Consider the following 18,507-nt stretch of genomic DNA (forward strand, 5'->3'; position numbering starts at 1 on the left):
TTAGCCGGCAAGAGTACCGGCGCGATGTTGACGACGGCGGCGATGGCCGAGCGCGGTAAGCGGTTGTGCAATCCCGTTAGCACTCCGCTCCACGTGCGAAGCCGGCGCGCCTCAATGTCGCCCGTGGGCGGCCGCCGCCCGCTGAAAATAGCGAGCCTACCCGAGCGCCGACCGCTCGCCCGAACGCACCCGAGCGCAGCGCTCTCGCTCCCACGCCACATCTGCGCCAACTTCGTCTCCCTCGCGCGAACAGCTGAGTATCAAAACAAAGAAGCGAGACGAACGGTCGCCGCTCCCGCTCGCCGGCCGGCCGGTGTCGGGCCGAACGCACGTCGCACGCCAGTTCTCGTTTGAACCGTGTCTATTGAGGTCGTCCGCATCGAACTTGCGCGCAAAGTTTACTGCCGCGAAAGGGTTTTTCTTTGTCCCGATCTTCGAGGACCTTGCCCTCGTATTATGTTTCCGCGCGAGACCAGCGACCAGCCTCGGCCTATTGAGGGGCCGAACCGCGTTCAGCGTACAGAGTCGGATCGAAATTTCCGCGATTGCCCGAAATTTTGTTACGGATACCCCGCGAAACGCGTACGCCGGGCGATTTGAAAATTTTTAGTGAACTTGTGGAAGGAAAGCGAGTGGACTACCAGACAGTGTCGAGAACAGTGCAGTGTATTTAATTACAGAAGTTATTTGAACTGAAGCAATCATGTCTACCGGTAAACGTTTAGCGAAGCGCTCTATCATCGGGACGCGCGTAGCGGCTCTTAGCGATGACGGACTGTATTACTCGGGGATGATCCAAGCGGTGAAAACGCCGGCTCCCTTCCCGGAAAACAACAATTGCATTAACTTAACACCGAATACCCGTTACACGGTGCGCTTTGACGGTGGAAAGGTGTCTCGCGAGTACCGCGACGCGGAGCTCATCGGGCCAGGGTTTCGTGGGCTGGCCGGCGTGCGCCTGAAGCCAGGCCAGCGTGTCTTCCTCACATACAACGGTCGCGAGGTCCGCGCCGACGTGCTAGACCACGACCACGAGACAGACGAGCTCCGCGTGCAGGTACATGCACCCGCTGCCGAGGTATGTGTTCAACTCATTTATATCACTGCTTCATATACGTTCAACACACGTCCAGCCAGTTATCAAAATCAAAAAAAGTCCTCCAAGGCCCATAGCACAGTGTATTGGTGTTTTTAGATTTCAGGCATTTCTTTAACAAAAGACATCAACGCAAGCGCGAGCCAAACGTAGAGCTGTCGTTATTTCTTTGTAACTTTTGAATTTTGATATTGATTTCCAATTTTCATCCTCATACACGTATGCATTAGTAATTGACATTGCTACATGTTGAGAAGACAAAGCTTTTATGAGATGCAACCGCGGGACGAGAACAGCGGGCGCGTGCATCCAACAGTAAGCTAAGCTATTGACCCCTGCACGTGGGGCGGAGTCGTGCACCGTTCCCGATACCCGTGCACTGTACGGGAAAGGTTACGCGCAATATGGACTTCCCCTTTTAAGGTATCGCAGACTGGATTTCCCTGATACCAGGTATCTAGATGTGTTAAATACAAGATTTAAGAGAATAAATTATGAATTTTAATAGGTTTATGTTTATTTACGAGTCATCGCACGAGTGACTATTTAATTTTTAATGATGAACCAAATAAGGATTTTGTTTAGAAACTACATAGGTATTAAGATATAATATCATTGAAAGCCTGTTCATGTTAGGTTGGTAATGTTCCTATAAAAAACTACTTTTTATTAGTATAACCATATAATAATATCATTTACAAAAAATTCCTACTAGGTACTGAATTAGTAAACAATTTTTTTAATTTAGATTGATATTTGTGTGTACGTGCTCTTAATAGTGCGATAGACATTGGATGTGTGCGGGAATTGGGGGGTCCATTCAAAATTACTCGCCCCCGCGCCCCTCACCACGCCTCCAAATATTTATTACTTATTTGCCTATAGTCATACAAATATTTGCAAATTATATAATAACGAAGGTTTCGTACATTCCTCGCACCAATGAGTGCCAAGAGTTACGAACGAGCCCCTGTCGTACGCCTTTCCACACTGCGATGCAACAAGAAACAGTTCGTCCGCTCAAACACATTGCAGTACAGCAATAAATAAATAAAACATTATTGACGCATACGGAACTACGTATATTCAAATTTTATACATACGTTACAATAATAAAACAACGGGTAATCGAACTACTTAGTTCAATAGACAATTGATTCCTCCTGAAATACCGGCAGTGTGTGCCGAGTCTTTGAAGTAGCCGACGCCCAGCTTCCGGCTTCTTACAAAGCGCGCAAACTTTTAGAGCAAGTGAACTTGTACTAACTACGCATTAGCTACTTACCCAGTAGGTACCTTCCCGCTATCGCATGCAATGCACAGTTGCCACTTATCGGCCGGCCGGCTTCATTATTCTAGCCGGCACCGACCAGTTATTGCGCGGATGGCTAAATTTATTCTTACCGACGCAATAATACGCATCTTATCAAACCTGTACTAGTATTTCCAATAAACGTATTACCCCCCGGTTATAATCACCGGTCGTTCCACTTTTTTTTCTTTTTACTTTCGAACTTCATTCCACCTACCTATTTATTCTAATAATTTATTTATTTTGTTTCCTTTTTTCAACTGTTCCTTTGGGTTTTACCTAATTTCTTTATTTTATTAAATCACTCGTATTTATGTATTGAGGCACCTCAATACCGAAATACGATATATTTATTTTTATTGATATACTAAATTACTTATTTGTACAACACTATGTAGCTAGGGAAATAAAAGAATAATAGAAATACAAAGGCAAAAGTAGAATACAAAAGGCGGCCTTATCGCTTACTGCCAGGCAACCTTAGCATTAGAACAACATAATCTGTATTATTGCCTTTTTGAGCTGTTACTTTGGGTTTTTCCCAATTTTTTTTTCTTTAATTCCCTCTGTATTAAGGCAGAAAACAAAAAAGGCTCAGTCATAGCGAGACTAACGAACAGCAATTCCTTTTTTTTTTTAATTACAAGATACAATCAAACCTGCAGATGATACACCTGCAATATAAGATAGTAACGGGCTAAACTGTTAGGGGATAAGGATATATATATTAAACCTATACTCCTAATCGGTTTCTACGCGACATCGTACCCGAACTCTAAATCGCTGAGCTCGTCTTTCGCAGGAAATTCAGAAATTATAATTTCCCAAATTGCCTCCCACTTAAAACCAGAGCTCAATACCGCTGCGCAAGCGAGATTTGTCAGTTTAGAGATATATAGATTTCAGGGTATATGTAAGACTTCTACTAAGACACATGAATGGCCTTGGATTGTAAAAATTCTTACAAGAGCCTAAGAAACGACGGGCATCCAGCAACATGATGACTACTACGTTACCATACATTAACGGGTATATACAGTTTACCGAACACTTGTTTACGACAAGAGGGCATTTAACTCGTGCGTCATATTATCACTCGTAATGATGTAGGTATTTACTATTTTAAATCATACATAATACCTATGGCACAAATATTCCCAGACCCGGTGATTCGTTATCCTTTTGTATTTTATAAGTTATAGAATTATAACGAGCATACAAGGATATTTCCTATTTAAATTGTATTAGTAGGTACATTGATATGATGAGTAGGTATATGCCGGTTTCTAAATCTACGGAACTGTCCAGTGTTTCTTGAAGTTTCATCTCGATTTTAAAGATCATTCAGTAATAATAAGCTTTGGTAAATGCATTCAAGTTGAACCTGTGAACCTATATACCTTCGACGGTTCTTTTCTTCCGCTCCTTGCCTTTGTCCTGGCATCCAGTTGCTCTAGAAGCTAGAACAGCTTATCTTAATCGAACTCCTAAAATCTATCTAATCTATCTCCAGTGAAAGGAAATTGTCCAAAACCGGGCAACCACGCGTCATAATGTCGTAACTTATGTTTAAAATAAATCTTTTGATATATAATTTCAAATAAAATTGACTTAAATTTAAAACAAAAAAGTTATGAAAAATGTAGCTTTATTGATTCGACATAAGCCATATTTTTTATGTATACGCCATAACTCTAACTTAGCGACCTATCGACTTGATTTTTAGCATAATATAATCAGTTGAAAGGACGGAGAGTAATATAGGCTACATTTTATCCCAGAAATACAAACGGTTCCAACGTGCTTTATAAAAAACCTTAATTAAAGTGAACGAAGAATGCGGGCAACAGCTTTATTAAATAAATGTTTTCATTTACTTTTAAATGTACAGTAGCGGCTGTACAGAAAGCAGCAATCCGGGTTTTAAAGACATGTGAAACTGAGTTGTATTCACCACAACACCGGTGAAGTGGTAATGATTAGTATCATTCTCACACTAAGCACTGCACGTCTTAGCTTAGCACCGATCAGCGGATAAAGGCGTAAAGTGGACGCGCGCTAAATTCGGCCACGCGTACCGTTACCGCTACTAACAAAATTGGATATTCGATTTCTCCCACGTGACGCTTCACGGTGATGCGATCAGAAAATAAATATTACATAACTTTAAACATTTTTTCATTCAATGAAGAGAACGTTTATTCCAATATTGGGATAACCTCTCGAATAAATTACTATCTTAAGCAAAATGAAATTAAATATAGGCTTTTCTTTATCTAGTTTTTTTTACTTGATCCACGGTTTCATTGTTTGTTCGCGGTAAGAGACTCGAGTACAACGTACTTCTGCAAGCGAGAAAACCTATGATTTATTTGCCTTATAATTATCTAGCCAAGGAAAAGTAAACTATAGGTAGGTATTGCTTATGCAAGTGCCTTGCATACGTAGAGCATCATTCAACGTAGTAGAAACTTTCTACGTGGTATTATTAGTAAGTCTTCCATTCGGTACAAAAACGGAGAGTCAAAATAAGTTTGTACGAAACGAAAACAACAACATAAAAACCCAAATTAATTTATTTTAAGAAGCCTAGTTTATAAGCACTTTGGAAACGTCAAGTCAGTCTGTTTGTAGTGACTCTACCATTGGTTACTACTGGGAAGAAGCCGGCAAGAAACTTAGGATAGTCAAGTAAAAGCATGTTTACTGCTATCTCAACTAATGCTAAATCCCTTATGTTTTACTGATTAAAATTACTGTAGACTTCTGTTAGTCTGGAAACATTTACCACGGGCTCTAACTCGGCTAAGACTCTGCTTCATGAAGCATATTCTCAATTTATTTTAATAGTTAACTAATCGTTTTCAAACGGTATACCAGCTTGCCAGCCAACCGGCCGATCTGTTTACGCACTAAACATCACCGCAATCACTGCGTTATCGCTATTAATTACATCGACCACACAATTTTATTTCTTGTTTAATCATTACATGATAATTATCCAATTGACCGAGGCATTTTAATGTGGACAAAAACTACCAGTTCGCTACGAAATGTGATCGATCAACCCATCCGACTGGTTTTTTTGTGGTGTTCTTTTATATAAAAAACTAAATGCCTAAACTTATTGCGGAATTGTATTGTTAATTGAACTTGATTTTGTTAAATAAATTATTATGTAAACAATAAATAAAGTAGATATAACCTACTGACAACTTTCTGGTCGGTAGTGCAGAGAAAAAAGGTTGCGGTTAGTGTAGATAGGTACACTCAGTTCTGGTAAAAAAAAAAATTGAGGTTTCAAACACTCGTGTCTGTTAAATAACTAAAGAAATAAAGTTTTGACATTTGAATTTAACTCTAAGTTCTTGCCTTTTTAGTCTGTTTACGATACCTTTGTGACAAATACACGCTCGCTCGTTTCACTTATTGTGAGTTTCAAAAGCCTCAACTGTGTGTTTAAAATCGTCAACGCCGGACACCGTGGTGGCAAAAAGTAGAGCGTAATAGCGATATTCATGAAAAGTTATGGGTGTAACTGGGCTAGATAAACAGATAAATCGTTAACAGGTTTCTCAGGCTCAAGCGTCGCGTTATTGTGGTGTATAAATGACAGATACAAACAACGTTAACATATTACTGCGTACAATATTTAGTTAGTTCTTCGCGATCCGATTACCTACTTCAAAGTTACTTGAATATTTGCTTGCTGACTTGAAATTTTTTTTTGCGTTTACTGCATTTACTTTAGATGGCTAAAGAGTCGGACCGTTAAATTCATAGCATAAACAATTTAAAGCTCATAATAATAATCGAATAGGTCCATCGTTAATCAAATAATTGCGTGTCGAAGCAGTATTGCAAATAATGTAACCTAACAAAGTTGTAATCGAGCTCTGCTTAATGTATATATATTGCCTTAGCTAAATAAAAGGTTTCACACGACGCAGGTTACTTCTAAAATAAGTCTGAATGTATTACCAAATTTGGTAGAATCTAAAACAAGTAAAAATAAAGAATAAAAAAACTAGGTATTAAAGAAACAACGTAGTAGGTCTACGTAGCAGACCTAATACTCGACTACAGCCTTGGCGTACGTAAGAAGGCATGAAACAATAAGTAGGGTAAAATACGCAATTATCGTCACTTTAAAGGTTGCTATGGTCAGTTTACGCAAAATATTTACAAATAATTGCAGCTGCTTTATTGGACAGTGATGAGAAAATTACATTTCTATCAATCCTTCTAAAAATGTATACTTGCACACAGTTGCGTGCGTAGGGGCTTCAACCAAAGAATGCAGAAGGCAGGAAGATAGCATAAAATAGAAAAATTCTCCTTCTATACAAGTCGTATGAAATATTTAGGGTAGGCAGCGCATTTGTGCATATATGAAGTGCACGCCACTGCTTTCACATGAATAGCATTTCATTTTACCCAAAGCATACCCATTGGCCCAGTTAGTGAAACAGGTAAGTATGCAATAAGTGTTAGGGGTGATGTGCTTCTCCCTTTTTCTTACTTAAGATTTTATTACACTACAAATATTTGTACTATTAATATAGCAATAAAAAAGTGAGTAGGTACTTACTTTTTTTTGAGCATTAGAATATCGCGGTGTCGATAATTGCTTAGGTGACGGTAATAAGTATGTTTACATTACCAACGATTTCGATGGAAAATAAGTTTGATCGTTGGTGCCATGAGGAAGAAGCGGAACGCACGCGTCGGCCTTGCGCGTCGACGCAGTGACGTCGTGCGCGATATCAGCGTGACGCGAGCCTCGATTCGTCGCGCGCGCACTCACAGACTAACATTTTCGATAACAAGGCTAAATTATACTGTATTTGTTAAAGGCCGTTTACTTAACAATAAAGATACTTAACTTATTTAACCTAAAAAAACCGTTTCAAATTAATTTGAATTTAATTTGTTAAGGAAATGGGTTTATAAGTTATGTTATCTAAACTAAATAGCAAACATGGTGATAAATTATAATTGCGCAGTCAATCTGGTTGTGTTTACGCTGAAGCGTGATAAACATTAATATTGTGTACATCCACATGTGAGAGATTACTTATCTTCAATTAAATATTACGTCATTACCTTATTATAATATGTTCATAATATAATCTCAACATTCAATGTACCTTAACGTACAATAAAATTTGCATAAATTATAATTTATTATTATACTTACATATACAATTCCTGTATACAAGATTGAATATTAATTACCAAGGAGCACCAATAGGTCTATGTATGATATTTAAAATTATTTTTTTGTAAATTTAATCTAATAAATAAAACCACGAAATCAGTTGATTAAAAAAACGCAATAATTAATTCATGAAATAAATAGTGAATTTGCTTTCAATAAATCGGAATAAGTAGTTAATTAAAATTTGTATGGCGTCACTTGTAGGCATAGTTCATGGTGATCACCTTGGAAATTACATCAAGCGTCAATAGCGTGGCCAGTATGAAGGATAAAATAACAATTATTATCAATGTGACGTGGTTATTCCCCCGCACGTTAGCATCGTCACATGTTATTTACATCATTTCACTTGGCAAATCCACTACACGCTACGCGGAATCAGCTCAGCATGCTCTGTCTGACTCACGGCGACGTATACAAACAGGCAACGTTTTTTGCTTAAAATCATTTCAGAATAAGCCAATTAAAATTAAGTTTGAATAACATCCTTTAATAAAATGCGCGTCCTCGGGCATGCATAATGGAATTTTAACATCATACGAAGCGCGAACGGCCGATCGTTATGTACCAGGCAATAAGATATAAAAATAAAGAGTGCGCGGCCGAGAAATAAGGTCACCGGCATGCCCGGAACCACATAACGGTATTCGTTACAAAATCGCGTCAAGAATTATTTTCACGTGCGCTCGGCGCCGGCGAACCGTTAGTCGGTGGCGATGCCAGCCCACCACCGGCTAACCTCACCGTCGACTCGTTCGTGGCTAAAGTGGGACACTACCAACCGCTAATGTCCAGCGCTACACCTAAAAGACTTACGAATGTAATCGCACACGTCACGAAGCGAAATTGGCTCTCTATTTGGAAACTCGATACGATTTGTTTGGGTAGGTCATATTATTAGCACACTTAGATTTCAATTTTCGTATTAACCGTTGCGTTGCCTTGAATTGAACACAGAGCTATCGAATTTCAAAACGTATCGAGATTATTGTTTTCTTGACCGAGAGAGAGAGAGAGAGAGAGAGAGAGAGTGATAGTCGAATAATAATTCATTCAGTGGGCTTAACCTGAATGACGAGTGGTGATTATTTCATAGGACACCATTTTGGCATTGGCCTTTCCAGTACTAAGGCCACATAAGAGCCGCCGCGATTGATCGTCGGTGTAAGTAGGTATACTGTACCGAGTGTGAAAGTGCCACTCAGACCTGCACTGCTTCACTTCGGTCTCATTCACTTTTACACAGTAGAGCGGTATTTTTTAAATTAATATCTCCGTAATAACAGTAAAGCTCATTAGCGGAAATTAACTTTTACTAGACCGCCTCCCGGAGCAACTTTTATTTGAGCCAATTTTGCCGCATTTTATGTAGGAAATTAAAAAACAATTAAGTTGAAAGTGATTTAATTTTGGATTTGTAACTTGTGCCATTTGACAGTTTAAATATAAAACTTGCTGACCTCAAGGCAAGAAACGGCGGTACTGCCCAAATAAAACTACATTCCCTTTCATTTCCCTTTTTTTTGTTCGAATTACGTTTAAAATATATTAAAACTCAATTAAGATCATACATTTACTAATAAGGAATATAAAGAAGCCAGTATTTACGCAGTTAGCAAGTAAAATGAGCAGCTAAATAAGCTATCAAATTAATTGATATAATTAATGATCGCCAATCTAGTTTCCGATAAAAAAATGTATGAAAATTCTAAACGAAAATAAAAATAGAGATGATTATATATAATCAAGGTTGATTTTTTCGTTTACGTTAAAAATATCATTTTTTTCTTTCTTTCTTTTTGTTAAGCTTCAAACAACATACTATTTAAAATGTGTATGTAATATGTGTTTCCCCATTTCTTTATATAATCTACTATAATTAAAAAAAAAATAGTTAGTTACATATCCCAATTATTCAACGCACTTCGAAATAATTTATCTGAGAAATAAATAGTTAACGCATGAAGAAGCATATATTGTAACTAGATTTGCACAACATTCAAATCAAAAATGTATCGCTTTCACCACAAGAAATTCCACAAGGCGTACAAGTGTACACATGTTACTATTATTGTGAATGTGTTTGTGTGTATGTTTCACTCCAAGCGAAAGGATTGCTACAGAAATGAATAAGTAATGTATTAAAACGCATGAATTTTCCATCGCAGTTTTTTCACTATTGAAGGCCGCTTATAATGGTTAGTGTTGCGTGGAAAATTTGCGTGTAAAATATCATTTTCACTTTAATCTTCTCGTATACTGTATAGACACAGATAATATTAAAAAATATATGTACCTTTATTAAGTATATATTTATTAAAAAAGGGCAACCAATCTATTTCAGTTGGACTTATTTTTATAATTTCGCATTTATAATTTTATATCTACATGCGAAAGTGGTTTTTTCGATTATGTTTGTTTGTTACTTATGGTTTTGGCTTAAAGCTTGCATCCAGAAGGGCTAACATGCGCTTCACGATATTATTATGAATACCATGCTCTCGCCCTTGTTCTATGATATAATGACAGTGAGATGTCTGTATGATATAATGACTGGAGTTCACGCGGGATTTGAAAAACTAAAATAGTTATAGAGAAAGTCGCATAAAAATAACTTTTACACATCTAGTTTTTCTTTAAGGCAGAGTAATAGTAGTAGGGTAGGTACACTGTTTTAACTTATAATCAACAAAATTAAATAAGCCATAAAGTGTTATGACGATTCACAGGTTTCTCCTTCAGTAATTTCCAGTAGTACGTGACTTTTTTGATGTGGCAAATGCGCAAACGGAACTGGCGAGCTTTGATCGACCATCGAAGAAACCATGGGAAGAGAAAACGATCCCAAGCACCACGCTTGCGCACGTACCTAACACACTTAAGTAATTTGCCACATCACAAGATAAAGTTGCAGTACAAAATCTACTTACACTTGAAACATTTTTTACCTGTTATTTTTAGGAGAGTTACCTGTATCTGTAATTTTAAAATTACGCGCAAAAAAAAAATATTTTTAGTAAAAGTTAAAGAGAATCTTTGAATTAAAACTCACTGGAATTGCGTTCCGTTTTTTTATGAAAAAAATCCCCAAAAAAAGGTTCCTATTAAATTAACTTTTCCTTACCGTGCCTAACGGAAAATAAAAATAATAACCTGTAGACCAAAATTCGACATCTACTGGCAATTTTAGATCCTACCACGTCAAAGCTTAACCTTAAACTAATGTAATACAGTAGGTACTTAGCAAAAAATATTTAATAGGCACACATCCAGGCTTTAAAATCAGAGTCTTCGTTAGCCGTGTTACTTAATGTCGAGTAAGAATATGAGCAAGTAAAACAATTCAATATATTTATTTTACAATGAATAGGTACTATTTAAAGTTTTACAACTACGTATGAAATTATAAACTCGTGTCTACCTCTTGAACGTGTTTGAGCCGCATTTTTCAATACATTTCGTAACTTCAAGTAAGTTACGTAGCAATACGCGCCTACTGACACTGTTTCTAAATAAATCAAGGTTGATAAGATAATATTGTTAGCCGATTTGACGGTACAAGTTATCAACGGGCTGTCAAGAGAATGATAGTAAGCTTTAATCTAGGGCGTCAACAGGATATAACAAAAGACGCTTGCTCGATCCTTGCAACTATTTCGTAATAGTTAAAGTAGAGCACATACAAGTGAAAGGTTTAAAATGTTTTATAAACCAATAAACGTAACGCTTCCGATATGTGGTCTGTTACTGTGAAATGAAAACTATCTATAGAAAAATCGGCGTCTCAAAATTTATATCTCCTTACCACCCCCTCATTAAGTTAATTCGGAGTTGACCTTAGTAATTATCTATCTATATATCTTTTGGTTTATCGGAGTCCGAAAAATCTTAGGAAAGGTTTAAGTTACTATTTAAATACATTCTACAACAGCTAGTATATGTATAAACCCAATAAAATTTAACAAACTGTTTCTTACACACACAAACAAACAAATAAACTCTCATAGCCCCGATTTCTCCGCTTCCATTTAACATATGGTCAGATTGAAAATTGTCCCATTTTAATATATGTTACTGGCGAGGTAACACGCAAAAGCTAGCTACCATGTAGTAGTACCTAAAGTAGGTACATAAAAACAGTTGTCAAGCACAATTACGACAATATAGAGTAGTAAAAGGCCAGCCAAGTAACAAAGAGTTCACTTATAAAATAGTTCAGCTGATGTATTCGACCTACATTTAGTGCCGAAACAGCGAGATGATTGACCATTTAATGATGTCAGGCGACCGTTGCAAAAACGACTCTACTTCTACGTTGTTTTTTCCACTGTCCTAGAGTTTATAATAGCGTTTGGATATTGTTAGATTAATGATATTATAGATTAATGTAAACATTTTCGTGCAAATATGACAAATTATTTTTTTGGCCTTTCACGCATAACCGTATATCCTTTTCCAAAAGTTATTTTCCCATTCCTAGGGAACAGTCCTTTTTATGTGGATGAAAGCTTCTCTTCGCCTTTTTCTGTACCCTTGCCAATGACAAATAGTTTATGCAGAATCTCATGATGATCTTTTGAGTAGTTAAAGCGTATCTAAGTGTAACAAATATACAAACTTACATTATAAGTTAGATTATATGCGAATACTAGTTTAGTTACGTCATCATGCAAGCGTCACTATGTAGGTATTGTGATAATTTACATGTGATGGTGCCCTACTTAACCGCGAAACTGTGCTCCAAAATCAAAATATTGCTGACAGTTGACCTGCGCAATGTAGAATTTATGTAATTACAAAACGCAGATTTTCTGACACCTACTTAATGTTTTTTTTTTTCCATACAAACACGTCGTCTTGTCGCGCTACCGCGCTATTACCTCGTTTTCTTAACTCCATAAGGTCTTACTGCGTTATCAAATAGCGTTCAACATTCCTCAAGAATTTGGCTATCATATGCAAATAAGTTTATTTCTACCTGACAGGAACTTCTATTGATTCGCATGTTCAAACAAAAAACATAAAGCATAAAACCTTTTCATCATTTTTTAATAATATTAAACATAGTCATAGGTAATGCTTCTCTAAGTATTTTGTTTGACACTATTTAATAAAGAATATTGAAACGTCATTTAAACTAAACAACAGGTAAGACACTCATTCAATTATCGTAAAGAGAAATACTATCTACCTATTTTGTAAAAAATATCTTTTGTTTGGCTGACATTATTCCTATTAAGTTCCAATTGCAATTTAGGCATATATTCAACCAATAACAAAAATTTAGAAAATCGCAATGTAATAAACAGAAGTTCCACAATCGAGCCGCTGTTACAAGGTATAATATGTCGATTGTCGAATGAACAATCGCTTCTAATAATTCGAATCCAACCTCACAGCTATGTTTGTATGTAGGTACACCACAGGTTTAATAGAAACGAACAAATCATTTCTTATAGCAACAAGCCACGGTTATTTAAGCGAACTACATGCATAATGTGCAAGCACTATTTTGGCGATGCCATTCGCCCATAAACAACGCGTATTTTTATGAAATATCAAGTTAAATTTATGTTCGATTTTTGACCTAAATGCATTTTTTTTTAATCTAGTGCTACCTAAACAAGTTATATTTTGGTCTACAAAGTTGTCATCCCACAGCCACAGCCGCGGCGCACAGCGAAGGCAAGGCCGGCCCTTTGTGGGTGACCTCATTGTGTTTGCCTTGAAATAGTTTCATGATTCGTGCACCGCTACTGTTATCTGAACACTCGGATAAATTAAAAGACGGTCAAGTCCGAGTAGGCCTAGCACCCTGCTATTATTCCATAGACTGTACCATGATAGCATACCCAAAAGGATCGGAAAATTCGGATCTATAAATCTAAGCAACTACAAGTTCCTTTCTAAATTTTTCAGGTTATAGTTTTTTATAATTAATCAGTCTTAGATTCAATGCTCCAGTTGACCCTAGAGTTTTGATTATCTGCCAATGCGTAACTATTGAATGCCGTTTTTTTTACAGTAGCTTTTATACTGTCTAAGTATAAAAATACTATTTCCAGTTTATACCTTGAGCTATTTCTCATAGGGTCCTTATAGATGGAATCTTCTGAAGACTCAATAAGAGACGAATATCAAAGTTACCCTATATAATGTGGTTTCTGTTTTGCCACTATGAGATACGGAACCCCAAAAATGAATCGTGTTTAGTCCGCTCAGCAGCAAAAAATAAATTAATGAAATTAAAAATTTACTGCGACAGATGATCAGCTATATCCACAAATAGTACGAGCGAGGTAGCCTTTGAATTCGGTAACTGGTTTAATCTTGTCTTTGGCTTTACACAACGTAGATTGAGTCAGCGACGCAAAATAACAAGTTTTCGGAGATGTGGATTTTATTTAACAATAACACACCGTTAGCGTGTGGGTGTTCTCATTTTTATTTTTACGTGAACAAATTATTGCGAATAAAATGAATGACCTCTTAATCGGGTAGCTATGAAAACAGCGAAGTATATGTTGAAAGCGAAGGTCATTCAATCTACGCTCGACTTGCAGGTTGAAGTTAAGACGACATGTAAGTGATGCGAAGTTATGCGAGAGTGGTGTTTAGCACCGACTGCGCCTCATGCAACTCTTTTTATGTAAGTGAAGATCGAGTAATAATTAGTGCCGGCACGAGGCGCACTGCGCGGGCCTCTGGCATGGTGACCCACTGACCCAGATACGTTGATATTGAACCGACGCACAACCCGCATTCGAAATTCGACCTCCACTTGAGTTTTCCTTTTTCGTGCCATAACACCTTTGCTAGATTAGATTTTAAACCATTACCACTTTTTGCATATTTCAACGAGATAAATTTATATCGAAATGCAATAATATTTGTTTGTTGCCTAACCAAGATACGTCGATACAGTACCTATGCACAACTCGCATTCGAATCAGACCTCCACTGAGTTTTAATTTTTCTTGCCACAACACCTTTGCCAAAACAATTACAACATTTTACATAATTAAACGCGAGAAATTAAATTTTAATTTCATTAAATTTTTTTGTTGGCTAAACGTGAATGATTTCTTATGATCTATTTTACTTATCTCCTAGTAAATTGAGTTGGTAAATGGTTAGTGTTAGTTTATGGCACAAAATGGCGACGACGCTACAGGTCAACGAGATAACGGTGCTATTGGCAGTGCGTATAAGTAGGTATATTGCGTTCATATGAACAGGTTCCCGGCATCCGTTATCAACTGGTGAGTTGGAGCGCGATGGGCCCGGTCCGTTTTTGGGTCAGGCTGGGTCATGACGCCTGCGTGCTCGATAGCCGACCTCCTGAACGTTTACAAAGCAAATTTGACGTCTAAGCAATCGAGAGGTACTACTCTTAGGCATCTCAAGGTGAAACGCTCACTTTTCTAAGCGTCGCACGTAAATGATGCGATTATGGCATCACGCTGGGTGCCGTGTCGAAACAAGCTTTGTGTCCTTGCGCAGATTTCTCGTTCAATTACGTAATTTCATGGACTTTTTACGATATTATTTACGTACAGTTCGTCTAGAAATCGCACCTACTACGGCGTCCGCCCACGCCCTGCGAAGAGAGGAGTGAATAGCGCCCGTGACGTCACGCCCGCGTCGCGCCTACGAGCTCTCTCCGACGCGCGGTGACGTCGATTCTGAAATTACGGTGACTTGCGATATGACGTCACGTCTATCAATTGAAACCTTCAATTGTTTAGACCAATAACCTAGGCCTCGTAATAAATAAAGCGTGCCACAGTCTTGCATCATCATTGTCAAGCGCAACACAGTAATGATTTCCTGACAACGACAGCCGTTGACCTACATGGTCAAATGAACTTAGTACCTACCTACCTAAGTATTTCGCGAAATAAAATGTTATTAAAATTTATATTTCGGTGTTAAATCTTGAAAGGTATTATTGTGATTATAAAAGGAACGTATAAATTATTAAAAAAGTAACATTTTTAAAGTATACGAAAATAATAGTTTCATGTAACTGGAGCACGAAGAAACTGTGGGGCCGGGAACCGATAGGATCGTGACCTGCAGCTTGTTGCCGCGCCAAGTAGGTCACCTAACTTCGTCCTGTACTCCGGCTATTCGATAGAGCGGGTGGATAGCAGCGACCTAGGGCACGAATAAAGCCATACAACGAATTAAAGGACACTGAGTAAATTGCATATCACTATAATTATGGGCAAATTTATCGCGATGTACGGGAATTCCATTACATATTTTCCTTGTAAGCGGAATGAGCTCACGGCTTCTCAGTTGTTTACAAACAGGAGTTTTCTGCAATGAAGAAACTATATGATTAACTCAAGGAGAATGGCTGTAATAAAATCGCTGCTTGCATTTGGACATACGCGAAATGTGGGTCACGGATTTTTAGCGCAAGGTTGTATTTGCAGTTTGGTAGGGTAGCGTTTTGCGTGCTTGCCTGCACTGTATCCGCCTTGCAACCGCCGATTTGTATTCACTAATCATACAAGGCCGCCCGCTCCGTGCCAATCGATTGCTCGGCATAACCGTACACATCCGATTTCAATAGCACCTAAATCTTTATGCTCATATAGCAGCCAATGTGGATACGGTATATTAATATATTAAAAAATAATGATCTGCATGTTTACAGGCATTTAATATTTTAAAATGTTCGTAGAAAAATGTCATATTTTCTGCACTTTGTCAAAATTAACACTACCTAATAAATAATACTTGAATAGCTCATAGCTCTTTTTTAATAATAAAAAAAAAATGCTACCTTGTCCGTGCATAATGTAATTAGAGGTTCGAAAGACAACATTACAATGGCTAAACCTACTGTAAAATTAAAATGTACAACCACTTTTACACTTACTGAATTTTCAATTGGTAAATACATTTTCACAACCTTAAGATATTGAATATTCGTTACATAAGATGAAAATATTAAAATTCCTTTATTTATTTATTAACTGTGTAAAAACTAACCAGGCAGTAAAGGCTGATGACGAAATAACTATATAAATTACCTGCTTATGATTTATGAAGGAATACGAAAGCGACACGCCTTCGTCGTTTCAAAATGTTAGCTTATTCATGGTTCGTGAGCCCTTTAGGTCTACAACAAAACATATTATGAGTGCGTTAATAGTTAACAACGTCACGACCTATTATAAGTGTCATTGTTCTTGTTAATACGTTATTTCTCACTAGTTGCATATTATTGATTGCTATGCTAAGTGAAGAATGGATTTCCTATTATAATGTTAAGGATTACTTAAACGATAATAAAGCTTAGGAATGAATTGCTCTAGCTTCAAAGTTCAATATAAATGTACTGCGAGATGGTGATAACAAAAAAAAATAATTACCCGGCTTCGTTTGTTTGTGGGCTCTTCTTAAAACAGGGCGCGTTTGGAACCCTCGTGGCTTTAGGTTTAAGTTGGCGAACAAAGGTACCCCTTGCAATTATGTTATATATAATATGCGTGTGATAGGCCTACATGAATAAAGAAAATTTGAATTTTGAATTTTATTTAATAAATCAAATTGTTTTTATTTGTTAAAATCAAAACTTTTTGCGATCTTAATTCAAAATTCATATTTTATTTTCAGAAGGCCGTGTTATAGACATATTTGAATCGTATATGTATAGTGACTCGACTATAGGTTTTGAAGACAGATTGCTCCTATCCAGAATTATATTTTAAAACTATACACTTACTAATATATCTAGTGTGTGATGAATGAGCCTTGTCATTAGGAAATTGTAAAATTTAAATGTGAACCATTTTTAAAGCTCAATTTAATAAATATGCTAAACACATAGTTTAAACTTATGCCTTCGTAGTTCGAAAATTACCTTCTGAACCAATATACAAATAATGACGAATTTATAAATAAAATTACGAACTCTTCTGAACTCAAAAGAAAGTGGTCATATAGAGCGGATAGATCATTATATATTTTTTTTAATTACAAAAGCGTGCCAACCAAGTGGTGGGTAAGGTTGATATTTCTATAGCTCGAAGGTGAAGCTATTGACCTATTTAATAGTGCACGAGCGCCTGTTACCATTGAATTGCTTATGCATGCGTGCCAACGTGACTCCCAACTGCAGGCTCACTGAATATTTAGAGAATCAACGACACCCATCTATCACGGTATCGCCTATTCTTATCTCTACAACACGCGCCTTATGTTAAACAACGCAATCTTTTTAATATGCAGTTTGTTTTAAAATTGCATTTGTTTTGTTCCGATACGCAATGATAACACTTATCGTCATTTTTATCGCGCAACTGCTTAAACTGGCGACATTGCAAAGTTATCGGTCGTCTCAAGTATGATAGTCCATTGTTCACTGAACCACAAAGCAATAAATTCTTGGTGCATTGTCCTACCGTAGACGTGGTTCAAAGCCTTCTTTCTTAATGAAATTTTCTGAATTTATAAATTACGTTGTAATTATGTACCTAACTAACACCCCTAGTAACTAATATTTATACTAATATTTGACCATTGATTCAAACCAAAAATTCTACATATTAAAACAAAATGTTTTTATAAGTATTTTGAGGTCGTTTGGGCTATAAGCAGCGAGGAAATTAATATAATTGTCCGCCTGTTTATTTTAAGATTTTCAGTGCATATCGTCAACCTGTTGTTTGCGAAGTATAAAAATTGGGTAAATTTTATTACAGATATAGCTGTTACTTAAGATAGTTAAAGACTAAGTTTTGTAAGTTAACCAATAATTAACAGGACCTATTTGATATTCCAGTCGGTAGGACTTCGACTCCACTTTCGGGGGCCAACGTCGAATACATCGACCAGTTTTTAGTATATAACGCACGCACC

General features: G+C 37.1%; 1 protein-coding gene across 1 annotated transcript in view; it reads left to right on the forward strand.

Annotated features, from left to right (window-relative positions):
• Nucleotides 1-352: 352 nt before the first annotated feature.
• The window catches only part of LOC120637665 (zinc finger protein 704), a 78,478-nt gene continuing 60,323 nt past the window's right edge, over nt 353-18,507 (forward strand). Inside the window, exon 1 of the mRNA XM_039909595.1 lies at nt 353-1,078. Coding sequence (XP_039765529.1) covers nt 704-1,078 — 375 coding nt within the window. The 5' untranslated portion in view covers nt 353-703. The remainder of the gene's footprint in view (nt 1,079-18,507) is intronic.

Source organism: Pararge aegeria, chromosome 4, assembly GCF_905163445.1.
Source record: "Pararge aegeria chromosome 4, ilParAegt1.1, whole genome shotgun sequence".
Lineage (NCBI taxonomy): Eukaryota > Metazoa > Arthropoda > Insecta > Lepidoptera > Nymphalidae > Pararge > Pararge aegeria.